The 23,451-nt window shown below is 35.9% G+C and overlaps 1 protein-coding gene across 3 annotated transcripts in view; it reads left to right on the forward strand.

Annotated features, from left to right (window-relative positions):
- The first annotated feature begins 3,061 nt into the window (after positions 1–3,061).
- The window catches only part of peng (Pumilio and CPL domain-containing protein penguin), a 204,022-nt gene continuing 183,632 nt past the window's right edge, over positions 3,062–23,451 (forward strand). The window contains exons 1-2 of one of the 3 annotated variants that reach the window (XM_090410312.1): positions 3,062–3,123; positions 9,737–9,992. In XM_090410312.1, coding sequence (XP_090266438.1) covers positions 9,819–9,992 — 174 coding nt within the window. In that variant the 5' untranslated portion in view covers positions 3,062–3,123; positions 9,737–9,818. Of the gene's footprint in view, positions 3,124–3,268; positions 3,401–3,495; positions 3,607–9,736; positions 9,993–23,451 lie in introns of those variants that run through there. The other 2 variants (XM_090410310.1, XM_090410311.1) reach the window with 2 other exon arrangements.

Consider the following 23,451-nt stretch of genomic DNA (forward strand, 5'->3'; position numbering starts at 1 on the left):
AACAAGATCTTATTATTCAAAAAAATGCATTACATATAAAAATAGTTCAAAATAATAACTGGCTTAACTATAGTTATGATCCCTTTTAAATGAAGCACTGTTCAAGCCATTAGTTCAGATTAAGAGTCACCAATCAGCATGCGAAATAAAACAACAAATTGGAATACGAGCAATAATATGAAAGCTAATCACATTTCCAGTATTTACGTGGAAGCTGTGAAGTTTATAATGTCAAAATATACATCGTTTCCATTGTTTATTAGATATGTCCAATATCTATTAAATAAGAACAGTGATTTGGGCTCATAATAAGCTCATTAAAATAACCTTAAGTCGTTTGGTTCATGAAATAAATGGCTGATATCCTATAGTTATCTACAGTTATATCATATAGCAACAATGCTGAAGAAATGGAAATTTAAAATTCATTTCCTCACAGACAATGTGATTTCCAACTTCAATGTTTCCTTCTTATGAGCAGTACTATAAACTGCAGAACTTCTGTTATAATTAATGATTATGCTGATCCATATTGTCCTTAGTTGATACGATGGCTTTTTATTTATTGTAACATTCTTACTTTCTCATTAGAGTGTTACACCACATTACAGACCACAGGGATATACTTATTGGTGGTAAGGGCTAATCTTATCATCCATTTGCAGCTACTGAGATCACTAATTTTAATAATTATTAAATACACAGTCGAACCTCGGGGAGGAAATTTTCCATTTATATATAAATGCACCTTAATACATTTCTATATATACGGGAATAAAAAGGCGTTAGCTGATTTTTGATTTTTTTAATACTTTACTTACACTTTGTTGGGTAGGAATCCACCCATCCAAGGGAATCGTTAAATTGTCCCTAATATTTTGACTATAGTATATTATTATTAATAATTTAGTAGTTTCTGTTTAGATCCAGAGAAACCAGGATCAGTCCCATTGCATTCTTTTGCTTACTCGTGTAGAAGAACACTTTTAGGTCTCTCTCTCTCTCTTCAGGTTTTGCATGTCAATATTTGGCATCTCTCAGAAGCTTGCGAGTTTCACTCTACATCTCTCAAAACCGAACGTAGATCTCACATTACTATAGACTGTAATACAAGTTTTATATATATAGGACCATGAAATGTCAACAGCTGTCGGCCATAATCTCTCTCTCTCTCTCTTTCTCTCCCTTGTAAAGCCATGTTTATTGATCGCTTGAGCTCATTAGTGATGACTTGAAGAATGGAGACTGTCTTCCCATCTCTTTTGAGATGGGTAGACATTTAAAATTGATTTTAAATTTCATTTCTCCACTAGCTGCTATTGTCATGCACTTTGTTTTCTATATGATGAAGTGAACAACATTTTTTCAGTTTCTTTCTTGATTTTCAAGATTAGATTTAGTAAAGTCATCTTCTCTTTCTGCCAATAAGAATGTGTTATCTACATTCCTGAAGTTGTATATAGTTCTTCCTCTTCTCTTCACTCTAATATTGGATGGGTCAGTGTCTTAATTCCTTATGATCACTTCTGCATAGTAGTTGAACAGAAATTAGGACAAATACATCCCTGTCACAACTTTGCTGATCCTGAACCAATTTGTATCACTATTAAGTGTTTGCACTGCTACTTGCTGGTCAAAATACAGCAATCTAATAATCTTGATTAGGTGAGATGGGACACCAAGGTCATGCTGAGCCACCCATAGCTTATCATGATCTACACAGTCATCTTTGCTGTACTTAATGAATTACATGTACAGGTCTTTCTGGTATTCACAGGTCCTTTCAATGATCCATCTTATGTTGGCGATGTGATCTCTAGTATCACTCCCTTTCCTAAAACCAGCTTGAACATCAGGCAGCTTGTGATTAATGCCCTGCTTTAGCGGCTCTTGAATAATCATCAGTATGATCTTGCTTGAATGAGAAATCAGTGCAACTGTGCAATAATTGCAGCAATCTCTGGCATTACTCTTCTTTGGTAATAGGATGAATATTGATTTTTACCCACTCCCTAGGCCATTTACAACGGGATCATATCTCTTGGCACAAAGGCTAATGCTGTGCTAATACGAATGGTATACTGGTTTTAGGATAACTGAGGCTATCTTCTTTGGTATTTTTCTCATGGTCCTAGCTACTTTTCCTACAAGTCATTTTCTTTGTTTGGTTCTTTGTCCATAAGGCCATTTGCATTGTCTTCTTCGCTTTCAGTTGGGGTTGACGAATACCTCTTCTGTGTATTTTTTCCACCTGTTCTTGATTTTTTGCTGTTTGCTCAGTTAATTTTCATTGCAGTGTCCCTGATTATTCATTGTCATGCAGAAAAACTGGATCGCATCATCTTCACTTCAGCAAACAGGGCTCTGATATATCCCTTTCTGTTAGCTTCTTCTAGATGTTGATATCGTTCGTTTATTTGTCTTTCCTTGTCCTTCTTGGATTTACGTTAGAAAACTGGGTTGCTTTTTGAAGAGTGGCCAGAGCCATTCTTCGCCGATCAACTATTTTGATAGTATTGTCAGATAGCCATTAGTTTGTTATTATTGGCTTTTGTGTAGCACATTTTCTCAGCAATTTCGAAGATAGTATTTCTAATCTGACGCCATTGTTCCTCTGTGTCTTTTCCATGAAGGTTGAGTAAATCAAAGCTGCTCATCAATTTCAAATGATATATTGGTGATATGTTGTTGATACTGAACTTTTTCTTGATGATGCCTTTTTTCCCCTGCACAGTTTCAGCTTCATTCTGCCCGTGCTCAGTAACTTCATCGTTGCAAGAAAATCAAAATGCTTTGACCTTAGAGCACATTCTCTACTTATTTGTCCCATAGTGCAATTTTGCAACCACTGGGTGAGATTGTCGTTAATAATGATTTAAATCAAAATAGACTATTTTTTAAAATGAATGTAAAATTATATTAATAATCGTAAATACAAAATCCCACAAAAATATACAGTGGCTTTGCGGAGGTGATGAAGCTTTTCCAACGCTGTTTTCATGAAGCGAAGTCATTCTGGTTCCGATGTTGTCCATTTTGTTATGTCCAGAATTGCACGAGACGATCACCAGCTTCCTATCTTTCACCTGACCCAAACCTGCCTACTATCATTATAATAATAATGTAATTTGCTAAAATTTATTAATTTACTAAAATCATTATCAAATAATTATTAAATAATTGTAATTATCAATCACATTTATTGTCTCTAGATGTCAGTCTTATATAATCGGAACCGGAAACAGTTTGTTTTCTACTAAACACGTGAGAATTTTTCAGTTGTATATCGCGTCGTGTTTAGGTATTTTAATAAGATTATACATATAAGTACAGTATGTAGATTTCCTTTTTATTTCCACTATTAGATGAAAGATTTCTCATTTTATTCATATTATGTAGCGTAAGTAAAAGTACCGACTTGTGTCTTATTTTTCTTTTAAATAATACGTATAGTTAAAGTACGCATATATATTTCTATACAGATATTGCCATGAGTTTCTTGTTTGTGTGCTTAGTAACTGCATCGTTGCAAGAAAATCAAAATGCTTTGACCTTAGAGCACATTCGCTGCCTGTTTGTCCCATAGTACAATTTTGCAACAACTGGGTGAGATTGTCATTAATAATAATTTAAATCAAAATAGACTATTTTAAAAAATGAATGTAAAATTATATTAATAATCGTACAAAAATATACTGTTCTTAACCCCCTATACCGTGCAAAATGAATGTGCATGTTATTGTTATTATTACTCAGGCATCTGTACAGAGTCTGAAGACTTATTGTGAGAGACCCACATTAACTACAGTAATCCAGTCTGCTTATTCACCACTTTCCATACAAAAGATCTAGTTCCCATGCCTTTGCCAATCACAATTTTACATAACTTCCAGTAATGACTTGTTCTCTGGCATCCAATTATATATTGACAATTTTTTTTCCTCTCATCTTCTCCATAATATCCTTTTAATAACATATATATTACTATCATATCCTCCCCTTTCTGCCTGTCAAATTAACTTTATTATTATTATACAGGCACCTTCATGGGGTCTGAAGACTCATCACAGGAGACCCAAACTATCATCATGCCTCTCCTTGAACCCATTAACAGAAAAAGCACTCACAACTGACTCCAGCAACCCATTCCACTCATTCAAACTCTCCAATCAAAAAATCTAGTCCTCACACCCTTACTAACCACAGCTTTATTCAACCTCCAGGGATGATCCCTTGTTCTGGTCCCTCTAGCCAAGTGCTGAAAAATTTCCCCTGCATATGTCCTATAAAACACTTTAAGCAACTTAAATATTTCTGTCGTATCCCTTCTTTTTCTCCTATCAACGAACTTCTACAATCCACACACCTTCAATATATTCTCATAGGGAACATTTCACAGGCCACTCACCTCTGAATGCTCTCCACCACTTTCTCATCCCCAAGAAACCCAGTGGACCAGAATTGAGCACAGTGATTCAGATGTGGGCCTTATAAAGAGGAATGACAACTTCCTTATCTCTAATTGTTGTGTTCTTCACTAGTGAAGAACACTCTAAACTTTAACTCTTTTTCTACTACCACTACCTTTAAATGTCTAGCTTCATCCATTTCCTGGAGTATAGTGCCATCAGTGCGATACATGGCTTGTAATCTGTTAATCCCAAAATGCATAACTTTACATTTCTTGACATTAAACTGACACCCATTAACTTTTGCACATACTGACAGCATATTTAAATCATCCTGCAAGCTCTTCACATCACCTTAATTAACCATTGCTCTACCTAATTTTGCATAATCAGCAAACAACTGAATATTTCTTATCAGGTTATTTCCTATATCATTTCTGTATAAATTAAACAACAGCGGTTCCACCACTGACTCTTGCATCTCATACCAATCACCTGTTTTTTTGCCTCGATTCTGCCCTTCCATACAGTATTTTGATATCTGTCCAGCAGCCACCCTCCTATCAATTTAGCCAGTGTTATATCCATCTCTATTTGTTCTAATTTGCAAAACAGAGTTCCATGTGTTTTCAGAACACTATTTAGTTAATTCAGAACACTAAATAGCTGTATACAAGACAGTGTTCAAACCAGTTTTAACTTATGGATCTGAGAGTTGGGTCAGACTTGACCAATAGACTAGAGACCACAGATATGAGAGTCCTGAGAAAGATTATAGGCGTGAACAGATGGCATCAATGGCAATATCATATTAAAAATGAGAATATTAAGAAAGAACTTGACATTGTCAGCATCCAGGAATGCGTTAACAGAGCTAATCTCAGGCGGTATGGTCACTTAAACAGAATGGACGAAGAAAGATTAGCAAAACAAGTGTTCTCTGCCAGGTTGGCAGCAAAACGACCCAGAGGAAGACCAAGATATAGGTGGATTGATACGGTACAAAGTGTGCCTTAGACGATAGAAATATAAGATCTGATAATGTTGAAGTCTTGACAAGTAACAGACTGATTTGGAGGAAAATTGTAGATAGGAAGTTAGTAATGATGTAATTATTTTCATGTAGTACTATCATATCCTGTACACCCCTTGAGGGTACATGGTAGGAATTTGATGATGATGATGAGTTCCATGTGATATTCTGTCAAATGCCTTTGTAGAATCCTGCAAAATCATTGTGTAGCCATTCCCTTTATCCAGCTCAGCTGTTACTCTATTATAAAAAGTTAGTAAATTACTGAGGCATGTCGACCCTCATATTTTTATCTACCCATCCTTGAATTTTCTTTTTTACCAATTTTTTAGTGCTTTTACCAGTATGAGCGAGATACTTGATTAGTCTGTAATTTGATACTGTAGTCTTAGAACCTCCTTTATGCAAAGGAATTATTTTGCCCCGTTTCCGCTCTCTTGGAACTCTTCAGAGCTGAGACTTAAACAGCCAGTCAAAGGTATTGCCAGTTCCATTGCACATTCTCACAAAACCCTAGCTGATAAAGTTTGCAGGTTAAAAATTGGGGTTAGATGGGATATCAACTACTGATTGCTGATTTGGTCAGTCATCTCAGAATCATCTCCATTTTCACATCTCTAAGGAATTTAGGTAACGAGATGTATCAAAGCCTTATAAAGAGGATAATAACCTCTTTCATCCTTTTAGTCAGTGAATTTCTTAAAATCCAAGCGATCTTTTGACTATTTTGCCATATGTCCTTCAACTGGTCATGATCATCACTCCTAAATACACTTAACACACAGCATGCACTGTCTTCAGCCCAAAATTCATAACTTTGCTACATTAAATGTGGCATGCATTATCCTTTGCTTACACTGTCCTTCTGTTCAGCTCTTCCCATTGCCTTGAGTAGTTTGTTCATCATTGCTAAATAGCTTGTTATTACCTTATTATTTTTTTTTATATTAAAGCAGAATTGCAGATTATTGTACTGAAACAATATAATTTAACTGAAAGTCATGAATAGTATATGATGTAATAACAGAAGGCTGAATGAATTATTTATTTATTATTATTATTGTTTTATTTATTTATTTATTATTATTTTATTTTATGTATTTATTTTTTTTTGTGTACATTTTTATGCTTTAACAGTACATCTAATGCCAGTTTTAACAGCCATCACCTTCTGATCAGGTTACCAGATAATGGTTGAATTGCTAGATACTGTTCTATTATTTCTTTGCCATTATCAGTTTTGATGGTATTATATATATATTTGAATTGCTTACAGTTGAATTTGCCAGCTTTGTTGGTGATGTGGAAAGGTGTACCGACCCCCGGATTAACAGACAGTGGATGTGAATCTCACCATGGGTATAGATGTTTGTAAATATCTTTAGGAGATAAATCAGTTCATCACCCAGTGTGAACCCACCACACTGCTTATTAGGAACTTGAAGGAGATTGAGAGAAAAAAAATGATGTTGTGATCGCTATATTATTACTAATGCAGTATAGGTTTACAGTACCATGTGGATTGGATTCATATATATATATATATATATATATATATATATAAAATTTCTCCTGTACATATTAACAAAAAACTGGACTATAACAGTGATGAGATTTGGCAATTGCAATTTCTGATTGCTGTTGTCCCTCATCATTGAAAATTTCTTCCCAAACTTTTGGGACGAATAAAAATATGAACGCTCTTGGTCAAGCTTATTTCTGCACCAAATTTAGTTGTAAATTGGAAGGATATACTTTTCATCAGATCATTCTGTCAACTTTTTATATGCAAAGCAAGTCAAAAACAAACAGATGTCATTTGATAGAGCAGAAAACAGTGCATTAGAAATTGAAAGAAACAGAAGATTCCTGACAGAAAATTTCAAGAAACCATCTTTATAAGTTTGAAAATTTTGAAAAAGAAATTTTGAATTTTTTTAATTGTCTCTTTTCTGTATGTAATTCATTTTTGAATTAAATAAATTAAATATATAAATTAAATAAATAAATTAAATTTCAGCATATGTGCAGAAACCTTTGACATGCGGTGGGAAAAATATTAATAATTTGAGGTATGCTGATGATACCACCTTGCTAGCAGAATGCAAAGAAGATTTGAAGGAACTTATTATGAAAGTTAAAGAAGAAAGTGTTAAATATGGTCTTAAATTTAACCTCAAAGTTATGGCAACATGTGAACTTAATGATTTTGAAGTAGATGGGGAGAAAATGGAAGCAGTTAACAATTTTGTGCTCCTAGGATCCCGAATTGATAAAGATGGTTATTGTACCGAAGAAGTTAGCAGAAGATTATTACTTGGAAAAAAAGCAATGACAAATTTAAGCAAGATCTTTAAAGATAAAGATATTAGCCTCATAACCAAAATCAGAATTGTGAAAGCAATAGTATTACATGTGCTGTATAGATGTGAAAGTAGGACCCTGAGAAAGAGTGAAAGAAGGAAGATAGATGCATTTGAATTATGGGTTTGGAGAAGCTTACTAAGAATACCGTGGGCGGCAAAGCAAACCAATAAATCAGTGATAGAGAGAATAAAGCCAGATTGCTCCCTTGAAGCTATGATCATCAAGCAAAAATTGTCATACTTCTGACATATTATGCGAAAAAATGACAGTCTGGAGAAGATGATGATGCGTGCTAAAGTTGATGGAAGCAGGAGAAGAGGAAGACCAAGAATTAAATGGGTGGATGGAGTTAAAGAAGCAACTGGAGTGTGCTTGGAGGTTCTGAAAGACATGGTCAGGGACAGATCGGAATGGAGAGTGTATGTTCGTGGAGTCGCCAGGAATCGGAAAATGACTTGATGGATCATAACACAAACACTACTTCTTGTCCGCGCAGCTGGCTGAGTGGCTATGTGCTTTGCAACCATATACCTGGGAAAGGAATGTCCTGGGTTCGATACCTGTCGTCGACGTGAGGAACTTAAGGATCTTTCTCAGACATAGCCAAGTTAGCCGGTCTTAGGCATGGACTGCGGGGTTTTCCCTCCCACAAGCAGGCAAACCAGCCCCGTGAACATATGCAGCTACAGACATAGAACACACTGGGAGGCATAGGGCTAGCCACCTTATCCTTGGGATGGATACGGCTTAGAAGGGTTAAAGATAGCTCCGTAACACGTCACTAGGCCTAATACCTGAAGGGAAGAAGAAGAACACTACTTCTTTTCAAATATCATAAATATATTACAGACATGATTATTCTTATGAAATAGAGATGTGAATAATCAGAAATATATTGTATGCGAAGAGATGTAGTCTATTGTTTGATATATATTCACTATTTTCACCTGCTGTAGGGGTAACTAGAAGAAATAGAAACTGAAATATGCAGCACCCATAAAGTTTATTCTGTATTGTACAATATGGTACAATCATTTTTTATGGTAGTTTCAAGACCAACTGTTGAACAATAATTTTTATATCATTATATACATTTTATATCATTATTATATCATATTTCCTTTTTGTGTTAAACTCAGTGGCCTGTTGTGATTAAGCTACTTGGCTTTCATAGAAACATGATCAAATAAAAAAAGAGAGAATAGATTGATATATAATTTTATTATATATAAGCAGTGGTTTTTTTGGGGGGATAGTTCTACATACAGGCACTTTTATATTACCATTGACATTTTCACATATGAGTAAAAGGTAAATGGTAATTTTTTATACATTATGCCAAACAAACAGTATTATCTGTTGTTTTACAAAATAAGCACTGTATATACACCTATTTATTTAACATTATTTAGATATCTTAAATTTTAAAATAGAAAATCATTGCAGTTTTGTCATTTTATTTTGCACTTCAATTAGATGTTTTGTAAAAGTTTTGAAACAAATATAGAAAAAAAAAAGGATTCGTATTAAATATTATCACTATTAAGGAGAATAAACACCTTATCTCAGTTAGGCTGTTTATTGACAGTATAAAATGGACTCATGGGTTACATTGAGACCCACAGGCCTGACTGCTGCATTATATAATCCATCAAAGCTGTATATCATTGCAATGTTTAGTTTACTATTTATTATTCTGTGCAGTAATTCTCTACCTTCCTGAGGGAGATTTAAGTTTATCTGGGCAGAAGTTATCCTATTGCTGCTTTCTTCCTGACTTGACTTAATGTTTTCAAAGAGTTTTGTTCATTCAGATCAATAAAGGTAGTGGGGATAAATTGAGAATGTAATTAAAGTTTAAAATTTAATATGACAGTATATATTAATTGGACCAAGAAAATGCTAACTGCTTTTTTTTTAAATACAGGTTTTATTAGGCTCTCAAACAACAGACCACCGTGAGAAGGGAGAAAAACCTAATAAAGAAGTCAAGTATAAAAACAAAGATTATGAAGAAGCAATACTCAACTGCTGCTGAAATTAAATCGGAATTTCAAAATGAAGATATGAAGTCCATATCTCTCGATAAAGATGAGTGGTCTCCAGTAGGTATCATAAAAAGGAAAACTGAAACAAAACCTGCACAGCTGAAGAAAGTTCATTTTCAGCAATCTAATGAAACAGTAAGATGTTTTTTCCCATTCATAAGAAAATATTGTTTTAGTATTTTTGTAGTATATGCTGTTACAATGACACATGATATAAAGCTTATGAGGAATACTGATTGATGTCAACAAGACCATGGGTCTTGAAGGTATATCACACATGGTACATCACCACGTGTTTTAAGGGAATGTTCCAGGGAGTTAACAAAAGCTTTAACTTACCTTTTAACATGAGTCTTAGATTGGTCCTAGTTCCAAAGGAGTAGTAAGGTGGCAAAATTGTTCTGCTTCATTAAAAGAGGTGAGAAACTAAGGCTTCAAATTCAGGCCAGTCAGCTTATCTGGAGTTGTGGTCAAGGTGTTTGAGAAGCTAGTGAGGACAAGGATTTGGAACTGGGTTGACAGCAGTAGATTTCTCTTCAATAATCAGCATGGGTTTGGTTAAGGAAGATTGTGTTTTACCAATCTGCTTATTATAACAAGGTGATGAATACATTGGATAAGGGGGGGGATGCACATACAGTAATATATTTAGATTTTGTAAAGACTTTTAGTAGATTGTCACATGACAAACTTGTAGTTAAATTGAAACAGATGGTGATGAATAGTAGATTAGTGCATTGGATTGGAGATTGGCTGTCTGATAGGTATCAGCAGGTTGTGTATGGGGGAGTGATATCCCACAAGAGGAAAGTCACTAATGGTGTGCCCCAGATTACTGCATTGGATTTGAGATTTGCTCTCTGATAAGTATCAGCAGGTTATGTATAGGGGAGTGATATCCTAGAAGAGGAAAGTCACTAGTGGTGTGCCCCAGGGATCTGTTTTGGGGGCATTGTTGTTTAATTTGAGTCTAAATGACATTGAAAAGGACTTAAATGGTGATATACAGTTGTCTGCAGATGATGCAAAGTTGGGGAGAGTTATGAGAAGTAAAACAGATGTTGGTTGTGTTAACTGTTCTCGTACAATGGATGAATTGATTGTTCCTGTGGTTCTTTATCCTTTTGTCAGATTTGCAATGAATTTCTGGATTAAAGAATATTATTGAATACTTGGCTTATTCAGTGTGTGGGCTGTTGACTACCAGTGAGTCCTTCCCCCCCCCTCTTTTTAAAAATAAGAAAAAAAATACTGTATTTTTCCATGTATAAGACTAACCCTACTTTTTCGAACCCAAAATTAAGAAATCAATATTTTAAACATAAAACAGAACACAATTGATATATTTTTTAAATATTCAGAGTATATTTAGTAATTAGGTAATATTTTTAAGATACATACTAAAAAATTATGCATCGTTTTCAGTTCTGGGCATATCATTTTCTTCATCACTATTAGTTCCAGACATATCACTTTCTTCAACCTCTACTGCACGACTGCTGTCTTCTGAGTCACTGTCTATATTTATGAGATCATCCTCAGCAGTTTCATCCATGGCATTACTGATTCCACATTTCTCGAAGGACTTCACAACCACCTCTTGCTTGACTCAATTTCATTATAAGGACCTATTTGCATACCTCAGTAATGGTTGGTTTTTCACTCTTCCTGTTGGTGTCAAGTTATTTACCTGATTTTTGCATCCATTTATTCCATTCTTCTTTCATCAGAGCTTTGAAGGGCTTGGTGATAGAAATATCTAGTGGTTGTAGCTGACCTAAGTCCACCAGGATAACTGCTAGCTGTGTTTGCAAATCCACTGCAACCTTTTTTGTCCTTTCTGTTAAATGTGCTCGGAACTGATCAAACATAACAGAGTTGGCCTCTTCGAGAGCCCTCCAAGTCTTCTGGACCAAATCTTTGCAAACCAAATAGCCATGATCTCTTCATTCATCCAGCCATTCTCATGAACTTGGACAAGAATGCCAGGTGGTATTCTCTCTTTAGGATACGTTTTCCTCTTAAAAATGAGCATGGAAGGCAGTTTGGTACTATGTGCACAGCATAAAAGAACAGCCATACAGTGTGTCTTTTCATGACCACTTGTTTTGATTGCCACTATTTTGCCCCCTTTCATATCAACAGTTCTGTTGGAAAGCACATCAAAATTGAGAGGCACCTCATCCATGTTTGCAATCTGACTAGGTTCAAAAGCATAAGTTTTATGACATAGGAGTAAAACTGTTGGATTTTATCCTCATAAGCTAGTGACATTTTCTGGGCTAACTCAGTTCGTGTTCTCATGGCCAACCCTTCTCTCCTCATGAAGTTGAAGCACTATTTTATCTTTCCTGTGAAATCAACAATGTTCATTTCTCTTGCAAATCTTTTTGCCTCATATTGAATAAGCTTGGTTGACACACATATCCCACTCAGGCACTCTATAATCCAAGTCTTAAGCCTCTGCTCCAAGTTTGGCCATTTTTCTGGTTTTCCTCTTAAGGCCCTCTTCTTTTTTGGCATCTTGAGTATAGTTCTTCCTGTTTTCTCCACTGTCTAATCATACACTCAGTGGGAGGAGTCCAAACTGTCTCTCTGAAGCTTTATTTCCATGTTTTCTTTTGCATCATTGATGATTTTTAACTTGAATTTTGAAGAATATGACAATCGTTTTTTATTTTCAGACATTTTTATGGGTTTGTGCTCAAAATATTGTTAATGCATTAACTTACCCTGCCAACGAGTTGCAGACATACGATTGCTTTCCGAGTTCTGATTGGTTTATTCAGAATTAGCTGTTAATGACATCATTAATAGCGAAAACCTGTTCATGGAGACAAGATACCAGTAGTTTCGCTACGGCAACCACGGGTGGTCTCTCAACCGGTTACCCACTAATTTTACCCATTAATTTGCCTTTTTTTTTAATCATTGTTCTGGTACTGAGACTGTGTTGTGCATTTTTTTGGTTGCCAGTCTAGGTTAGCAAAGAGCAGAGCATTATTGCAGTATCATCTTATACATGGAAAAATACGGTATGTTTTTTTTGGGGGGGGGGGTGTTTGTCCTGAGATATTTGTTTTAGTCTCTCATTAGGTGGTAGACTAAAATGGGCTTGGAATATTATTATTTGACTGACCCATTTTGAGCTTCTGGCAATGCTTTTTTTTTAAAAAAACTTCAGTATGGTTTTGGGATGTTGATGTGTTGCAGGATCATGCTTACTATAGTCTACTACTTGGCAGATTATTGGGTTAGGGTGAATAGCAGTATTTGCAAAGAATTTTGCAGACTTTTCACACAGGAAAGTTTTTCTCGGTGAAGCTGTATGTTTCTTACAAACCATGGTGCCTTAAACGCTATTCGTAAACATTTGTTTTGGATTGTCTATAGTTTGCTAATGTTTGAATCTGCTGTGTGACTCCATGTGGGTTAGCCATGAGAAATAGATATATCTGCCCCATTGCCCTATTTTCTTTTGAGCAGATAATCTATGGATAATCTGAGTTCTAAAGCAAAGCCCTTTATTTAGTTGTAATCTTAAGTATTTGGCTGCTGTGGTTCTGCCATTCAGTGAAGACTCCTAACATGACAACTTTGCCCTTCGAGAACAGTCACCTTCTTGTGAATAGCACTACAGTGCTCTTGTCGGGATTAGCATCAATTTGCCATTTTTTTTTTTTTTTTTGAATCATTGTTCTAATACTAAGACTGTGTTGTGCAGATTTTTGGTTGCCAATCTAGGTTAGCAAAGAGCAGAGCATTATTGCAGTATCATCTGTGCATAGGACCATTGCAGTGGCAGTTGTGAGTGGGATGTCAACCACATAGATGGCAAAGAGCAGAAGTGATAGCAGGGACTCCTGGGGGGGGGGTGCCTGCAGTAACATTGCATTCAGACAATCTAATTCCCTGTATGTAGCTTTAGTTGAGTTTGTGATGGATGAGATACAGTTTGGTAAGTTTGACCAGTCCTGGTGGACCTGCAGGAGTTCGATTGTGCCATATTTTGTTGATTGCTTTGGCAGTGTCCAGGAAGATTGACCCGGTGTGCTGCTTCCTATTGAATCCTATGCTGATGTTTTCCACAACTCTGAGAACTTGTTCTCTTAAGTGGTTCTCCCAGAATCCAAATTGCTCACTGGGAATGAGATTTTATTCATTAGCGATTGTCTGCAGTCTTATTAGTATTACCCTTTTAGCTATTTTCCTAGGCAGAAATGCATGGAAGGCTTCAAGCAACGAGCTCTAGATTCAGCAAGCCTAAAGTCCAAAGTCTGGCTCAGATATGCTGATAATATTTTCCCCATGGCAGTGAAACATTAAATACATAACTAAGCCACCTGAACAAACAACAAGCATATCCAAAAAATAAATAGAACATTACATAAATACAACATTAAAGCAACCTTCAAACCTTCTGCAAAATTAAGAAGTATACTCGCCTCATCCATAGATCTCCTTCCCTATATAAGCCACCCAGGATTTACAAAATTCAGTGCACCTGCAACCTACCCTACATAGGGGAAACAGGGCACATCATCCCAATAAGAAAAGACAGACAAACGTCATATTAAATTCCTCCACTATGGTAAAACACTCGGCAGACCATGAACTTCAAAATGTTACAGAATCAACTGGAAAGATAACTTTAAAATCTAGTTTGAAAGAAAGTTCAAGGAAGCTTGTGAGATGCTGAAACATCATCCAAATCTAAATAAAAGTGATGGATTAGTAATTCTGAGAATCTGGAGAACCCATCTGCAACCTTATATAGCATCCAGTACACGATGGCAGAACCCTAATACAAAACCTTAATATAAGAAGACTGTAGAGATATGTTTAATGTACTTCTGCTATAAAAACTGTATTTATTTAGAGATTTTTTCTATCATCTGTATATTATTACACTGCTATGTATGAAAATTTATTTTATTTTGTTAATTTATTTCTGTTTTTGTATGTATTTTATTTATTACTTTTATTTTTTATTTATTTTATTTTTCTCACTAGAGGTCAGGCTAGGGTAAACGATTAACGAACCATTTAGATTTAGCTTACTTTTGTGTAGTGTTATGTAGCTTGTATCCTGTGCACATATGTATGTTTTCCTGATGATGACCTCAATAAAGAACTCAAAACGTCGAGTGTTATTTTCATAATTATAAGTAAAGTAATTGCTCCAATACATGTTTTTGTCTCCATAAATTCTTCATTATATATACGGAGTATATTTTCAGGTAACCCACATTTGCAGTTTGGACTGCCACTCCTGTATTTTCTATGTTGGTGGTAGCAAGATTTACAATTTCATTGTGTTCTATATTGATTGACAATTTGAACGTTTTGTTTCATAGAGCATTGCCATTCCAGAACAGTTTGTAAAAAGTTTGGTCTTCTTATGTTTGTTAGCCATTGACTACTGCAGTAAGGATTGCTTGTGTGTCTCACAAACTTGTTTGTCAAGTCTTGGCTGCAGTTTGATTTGCTGAATTCGATTAATGTTTCACCCACAGCAGCTGCTGACTGCAGCTTTGCTGGATTTGGTTGAGCGTTGGGGGTTTATTTTTTCCTGCAGGTTTTGAAGCCATCACCTCTGTGTACAAGGACACATGTTTGGATGTTTTGTTGTGACATTGGAGATTGTCAGCATTTGCTGTGGATGCTTGTTCAGTTGTTGATGGGGCGCTTAGGTTTTGTTTTGCTGATTTTTGGGTCGCCAAGAAATATTACATGCATTCTCTGTTGTTGGCTATATGTGGTCTGCTGCAGTTGGTGCATTTAGCTGGCTATGTCTCTGATATTTTGCAAGGAGTCATTGCATGGTTTTCTCCACATTTAACACAGTGGATATTGGCCTTGCAGCAGTGTTATGAGGGGTTGAATTTTTGACAATTGTGGCATTGTTCAGTTGATGCCTTCCGTCATAATGTTTTGTTTTATAACAGGTTCCAAACTGTTTTTAGGTCATAGATTTCTTGGTACTGTTCACTGATTTCAACTAGGACAAGAGACAGTGGCCCTTTATCTGCTCAGAGCATGCAGCTAACTTTAATAGTGGTTTAGTCCCTGGTTTTAGAGGTTTCTCATGATTTCCTTGGTGGTGACAAAATCCTGTAATAGGTTCTAGGAAAATTCGCTTTAAAAATTTTTGTCGTAAGACATTTTGCATTAATTTTTGTAAATAATCAATGGATGATAAAAATAATTAAAAAATTAAATAATAACTTTTTACTGCGGAATCATCAATTCAACAAATCCATCAGTAACATCGCTCATTGGAAGAAATGCTAATGCTGTGAAGCATCTAATTTTCTTGTTGAATTCAGCATCTGTTTGACAGCGTATCTTCAAACCAATAAACAACCTGTTATAGTTGTTGATGTAAATATGTTAGATAGCTGCTTTCTCGAAGTCAACCATTAATGTTTCGGGATCTAATGATGAATGTAAGCCCTTTAAGGTACTGAATAGTCTGTAAGTTAATTCTGATTTTTTTTTTTTCCACCTCATTACACTTTCTTCTGTATTGCTCCTCTATTTGTTCTGATGTGTCCTTTCCATTTGCCAGGAAGCAAAGCAAAAAGCCACCATGGAATCCTTAGGGGGGAGAATCTCATGCCAGTCCCAAGCCTGGATAAAGGAAGAGGATCAGTCAGATGAGTATTGATGCTCTGACCATCAAGAAAAAACATGATTGTTATCTGATGCCTATATGATCAACAGCGACAACATGCTGGCTTGGGACGTTGCCCGGATCAACAAGGTCGATACCAATTGAGCGATTCCATATTGTACTCATTACCTGGTGGTGATATCTGCTTCATTTCTTCAGTCAGTTTCCCAACGCTATATAAATCTAGCTTTTTTTCATATAACTCTGTACAGTATCTTGTCCATCACTGTACAATTTTATCTTTATTCATCAATACTTTGCCTTTTTCGTCTTTAACTGTGGTCTGTTTTGGTTGCCACCTTCTATTAATGGTTCTAATCATTTTGTACATCTACCTAGTTTAATGCTCTCCATAGAGCATTAAACATAGTACTGTTCTGTATTAGTGCATTGAGCTTCTAACCATTTCATCTTATCTGGCTGACTGCTTTTTTTTTTTCACCTCATTACACTTTCTTCTATATTGCTCCTCTATTTGTTCTGATGTGTCCTTTCTTATCGTCAACATTCTTTTCTCCTGTGCTAACTTCAGTGTTTCTTGTCTAATCCATTTCTTCTTGATCTTCTCTTCTTCTGGTACTTTTTCTTCAACTGCATCTTCTATTGCCTTCATTAATCCTTTCACTCTTAGATTCAAATTTTTTTCTTTGTTCACACTTTTAAGTTTCTTTTCTAACACTGTTCTGTAAAATCTTCCTATTTCTGCTTCACTTATTCTTGCTTTCTTCGTTTATATATTTTTTTTTAATTTCAGCTTGATGTTTGCAATCACTAAACTATGATCTGCTCCTTGAAAAGTTCGACACTGCTGTACTGATGTTATCCATCTTCTTTTAATCATAATCATATCAATCATGCTCTTGGTTATTCCATCATTTGATTACCATGTCCATTTTCTACACTCCGTTTGCTGGAATCTTGTGTTACAGATCATCATATGGTCCACATCAAATTCTAACATTTTTTCACCTCATTTATTTCTTTCTCTGAAATCATATTTTTCCATGACTCTTTCCCAGCAATCATTATATATTCCGAATTTTGGCATTCCAATCTCCTTCAGTAATTAGTACATCTTGCTTTGGTATTGTTTCTATTGTCTCTGTCAGATCTTTGTAAAAAAAAGTCAATATCCTCATCTGTGCTGTCAGACGTGGGTGCATATATCTGGACTATTGATATATTAAATGGTTTTGCATAAAATCTTGCTGCTATGATTCGTTCATTGACTGGTTTGTAGCCTGAGAGTGCCTTTCTAGCTTTTTTGCTAAGAAGGAAACCAGCTCCTGCTTCATGCCATGACCATGTGATTTTGCATCTATTTATCTTTCCTTCTGATGTCCATCGCAATCTCCACCAGTCCTAGTATATCACACTGATATCTCTTCATTTCCTCGCGAAGTAATTCTGGTTTTCCTGCCATCCAAAGTTTGTTAAAATGTTGTTTCTATATGATTTATGCTTAATTTAGTTGTTTTCTTAACTCTATCCTTTCTTACCTAAAACATTATACAATCAAAATCCTACCGGCTGCTCTATTGTTAAACATTTATCTTTTGTGATTTATTCTCTTTTATTCACTTACTTTAATCTTATTCTTATATCTAGGATTGTTTCCTCTTCAGATACTGGCGAATTTATATTTTGCTGCGCCAGTCAGTAGTAGAAAAGATCCTTACTCAGGGAGACAATATTAGATTCTTAGCTTTCTTACACAATATCTTATTTAACTGCCGTATAGATTCAGATTATTGCAGTCGTGACTTAAATCTGTTATTATATTCACTCTCTAATTCCTTCCCGCCAAAATAGGTTCTATTTTTATAAGTGGTAAGTTGGAATCGTAATCAGGCATGACTCAGGTTCAGGTAAATATGACATGTTTATTGGAATATCTAAAACACAATACAAAATTCAAACACTCAATTATGCTCAATACTAAATAAAACTCGAACTAAGAGATTAACACATTCTAAACTAATTAAATCCTATAAGGCATGCTAAACACAGTAACAGCACATTGGGATATATAGCAAATGATATGAAGTTAAGCTAAATACCTTTCAGTAGTATTACTCGCAAAAGAAAACTAACAAACATTCTAATGTTACTGAGATACTAAATTCTACTATTCTTATCGCATCAAGTTAATCCTATCACATACAAAATTACAAAAGATCTCTTCCAAACAATTCTTCTTACTCTCAAAGGAGGTTAACTTTCCAAATAGAGACTGTCCACAGAGTTTTTTAGAATACAGTTCTTAATTTCATATTCATAAACAATCTTCTCTTTTCTAATGAACTTTCACACAAAATAGAGTAATTGCACCTTACCGAGCTTTTTCCACGTTGTTCTGCACCACGTGTATGTCTGGATACTTCTCATCTATTGGCTGTCCATATGCCAAAGTAAGGGTTACGCTTTCTTCATTCCTTCTGCTAAAAATGGACTCAAATCTTTGCGTTTCAGGAACAACTCGATGGGACTTTTCAGCGACGGCTTGATTCTGCTAGGACTGGAATATTTTACCTTCAGCTTTGTATAGAATCCTACTTCATTTTAAGAATGCTCACAGTCCGACATCTTATCACAGACTTCATTCCCCCCCCCCCCCCTTACGCAAAACTGCCTGCTAACTTCTGAACCACCAAAACAGGAAAACATTACGACCAGAGATAGTGTTCCGATACGGGCTCAACCCCTTATATTCTTCTATAGAGCGCCTTCTTTTCTCAGTCCCCTTTTTGCACACGGCCCTTATCTTTTCACCCCTTTGGGTTCATCCTTCGCTTTTACGACACTGTTATACTTGGATTCACAGAATACATGGCAACGTAATTTTCCGAGTAAGCTATAGCCGCTAGCATTACACTGTACACGTGTAGCTTTATGCCTTCCAGGAATTATTGCTTAGCAACTTTTTAGATGACTCACTTTTACATAGCTTAAGTGAGGTTTAAATTTAAATCAGATTATCTCTCTTTTTAGACATACTTAAAAAAATGAAATCTTAATATAATCACATCAGCTTAAATATAAGGCACTTGAAATAAAGAATACAAATTTTACATAAAGTGAAGAAGTTTCACTTTTAATTACAGCTGATGTGCAGGTATTTCTCTTTGTCAGCAAGTTGTATATGCTAGATTCCAAATGAATGATTTCTTTCCAAGATTCCTTCATTTAGGATCTAACAAAGGCCCCCTCTTTTTATAAAAAAAAAAAAGTTTTTCTAATTTTTTTATAAAAACTATTTTTGCTTCTCCCTCAATCCTCTGGGGACAAACCTTGCATTCTTCCTGGGCCTGAGTTCCCTTAAAGGGTTAATTATGGTATGCCTAACACCTACATAGTTAATTTCCAGTGTGTCCTTACCGTTCTCACTCTTTTCTTCCTCTGGTTTGATTATCTCGGGTTCCTTTACGGTCCTTGACGGGGAGACCTCACTCAGTTTTGGATTTTTGAGTGTGTTAAACCTGTGTCTCCCTCCCCATTTTGCCCGCGGTACCCTTTCAGCCCCAGTGCTCCCTTTACTTCTTCTCTGAAAAGAAACTTCCCTTCTAATGAAATCACAAGAAAATCCAAACTTAAATAGGAAATCACTTCCTAGGATTACTCTTAGGTGAGGAAGAGAGTTCCTTGGCAGGACTATAAAATTGTACCAAGCGGATATTCCAAATTTTGGCAAGTTCACTCTCAGCCTCACAGATTTAGTAGCTTGGGTAATAGTGGAGGGTATTCCCAGAAGCTTGATGGGTCTTCTTAGGTGTTTTACCCTTCCCTTCATATATGGCTCAATCTCCCTGAAGTAGTTATCGGGGATAATAGAAGCCTGTGAGCCTGTGTCTACTAGTGCCCTAAAGTTTCTCCCACATATCGTTCCTTCAGCTGTTAATTCCATGTTTCCCTTTTGATGTCGTCCCCCTTTCCTTCCCTTCTGTTTGTTACACACATGTGACTTTGCCTCAAAATGATAGTTCTTTGAATTCCCTTGTTTGCTGAAGCAGTTACGGGCTAGATGTCCCAACTTATTGCAGCTATAGCATCTTGGGGCTCCCGGGAGTAACTTCTAGAATTATCTCCATCCGAGGACATAGGAGAATTCCCGTTGCATTTAGCTGACAGCTTTGATAACTTACTCATCATCGTGTCCATTTTATCAAGAAATGGGGCCTTGCATCTTCTCAACTTCCTGGTGGATCATGTTATTAATTCTTTCTTCTGGAAATGAGGAGTTCTCGTGGTTTACCCTTGAAGCTGTTGTCAGTTGACCTAGTACAGCATCAAGACGCTCCATGATGGGCTGTTGTAATCTCTCTACTTCTTGTTGGATCAATGAGCGTACTTCACTAAGACTTGGGCTGCTATTTGCAACCTGGTAGTCTGTCTCAGGTCTACTAACTTCACATCCTTTCTGTGCCCCTCTGCTTCTCTTTCCTCTCTGTATGATCTACCTTAATGTCCTGATCCCTAATGTTGCTTCTCTCTTCTCTAATGACATTGACGGACCCAACTGAGGCTGCAGGACAAATGTCTCCAAGAAGTTGCTCTCTTTGTCTTATTGCTGTCAGGCATTCCTCTAATTTGTTATGTCCTTCCCAAACGCTGTTTCCTTCAGTTCTTGTCTCAATCCCCCCTCTAAAATGTTGGAAGACTGCCCAGTTGAGATGGTGCCGGTCTTCGTCAGAGACACTTAACGTATTGGCAAGAGCTAATATTCGGTTGTGATAGTCTGACACACTTTCTTTGTCTTTTTGTACCATCTTCTGGAGCTTCCATAAATTTGGTCCCACATTCCTTACTCTAGAGAACTGGTATATTAGGACCTCCTTAAATTTATTGTAATCTCTAGTTTCTTTTAAGACAGGCGAGGAATAAAAGTATGCCTTTGCCTTCCCAATAAGCTTACTTCGGAGAAGAATTAGCAGTTGGAGCTCACTCCATCTACCAATTCTTCTTAGTTCTTCTATGTACTCAAAAAACTCTAGAACATCATCAGATTCCTCCCCTGAGAACTGAGGAAAGACCTGTTGAGGATTTATCGTCCTAAAGAATTCAGAGTCATCTAAATCTGAGCTCGATGGTTGAGGCTTACCTGCATTCATCTTACAAACTTAAAATTTCCTTTTTCCACACTCTTTGATATTCCAACAAATGCCTGATTGCCTTATACGAATCAAAGACCAACTTATAGTGATTATTCCCTATTAACCTTAATTTTAGGGGGCCCTAATCACATCCTGTTGGCTGCACCATTGTTAAATCGATGTTTCTATATGATTTACTTTATGATTTATGCCTAATTTGTTGTTTACTTAAATCTATCCTTTCTTACCTAAAACCTTATACAATCAAAATCCTACCGGCTGCTCTATTGTTAAATATTTATCTTTCGTGATTTATTCTCTTTTATTCACTTACTTTAATCTTATTCTTATATCTAGGATTGTTTCCTCTTCGGATACTGGCAAATTTATATTTTGCTACTCCAGCCAGTATCCTATAGTAGAAAAGATCCTTACTCAGGGAGACAATACTAGATTCTTAGCTTTCTTACACATTATCTTATTTAAACTGCCATATAGATTTAGATTATTGAGGTCGTGACCTAAATCTATTATTACATTCACTCTCTAAATCCTTCCCGCCAAAATAGGTTCTATTTTTATGAGTGGTAAGTCGGAATCGTAATCAGGTTCAGGTAAATATGGCATGTTTATTGGAATATCTAAAACACAATACAAAATTCATACACTCAGTTATGCTCAATACTAAATAAAACTCGAATTAAGAGGTTAACACTTTCTAAATTAATTAAATCTTATAAAGCATGCTAAACACATTAACTGCATATTGGGATAGATAGCAAATGATATGAAGTTAAGCTAAATACCTTTCAGTAGTATTACTCGCAAGAGAACACTAACAAACATTCTAATGTTACTGAGATACTAAATTCTACTATTCTTATCGCATCAAGTTAATCCTATCACATACAAAATTACAAAAGATCTCTTCCAAACAATTCTTCTTACTCTCAAAGGAGATTAATTTTCCAAATAGAGACCGTCCACAGAGTTTTTAGAATACAGTTCTTAATTTCATATTCGTAAACAATCCTCTCTCTTTTCTAATGAACTTTCACACAAAATAGAGTAATTGCACCTTACCGAGCTTTTTCCGCGTCGTTCTGTACCACGTGTATGTCTGGATACTTCTCATCTATTGGCTGTCCATACGGCAACGTAGGGGGTTAGGCTATCTTATCTTCATTCCTTCTGCTGAAAACGGACTCAAATCTTTGCATTTCAGGAACAACTCGATGGGACTTTTCAGCAATGGCTTGATTCTGCTAAGACTGGAATTTTTTACCTTCAGCTTTGCATAGAATCCTACTTCATATTAAGAACGCTTGCAGTCCGACATCTTATCACAGACTTCATCCCCCCCCCTTACGCGAAACTGCCCGCTAACTTCCGAACAACCAAAACAGGAAAATGTTACGACCAGAGAGAGAGTATTCCAATACGAGCTCAACCCCTTATATTCTTCTATAGAGTGCCTTCTTTTCTCAGTCCCCTTTTTGCACACCGTCCTCATCTTTTCACCCCTTTGGGTTCATTCCTCACTTTTACGACATTGTTATACTTGGATTCACAGAATACATGGCAACGTACCACTCATAAAAATAGAACCTATTTTGACGGAAAGGATTTAGAGAGTGAATATAATAATAGATTTAGGTGACGACTGCAATAATCTAAATCTATATGGCAGTTAAATAAGATATTGTGTAAGAAAGCTAAGAATCTAGTATTGTCTCCCTGAGAAGGATCTTTTCTACTATAGGATACTGGTGGCGCAGCAAAATATAAATTTGCCAGTATCCGAAGAGGAAACAATCCTAGATATAAG

This window comes from Typopeltis vanoorti, chromosome 20 (genome assembly GCF_054136105.1).
Source record: "Typopeltis vanoorti isolate ZY-2024b chromosome 20, IOZ_Tvanoo_1.0, whole genome shotgun sequence".
Taxonomy (NCBI): domain Eukaryota; kingdom Metazoa; phylum Arthropoda; class Arachnida; order Uropygi; family Thelyphonidae; genus Typopeltis; species Typopeltis vanoorti.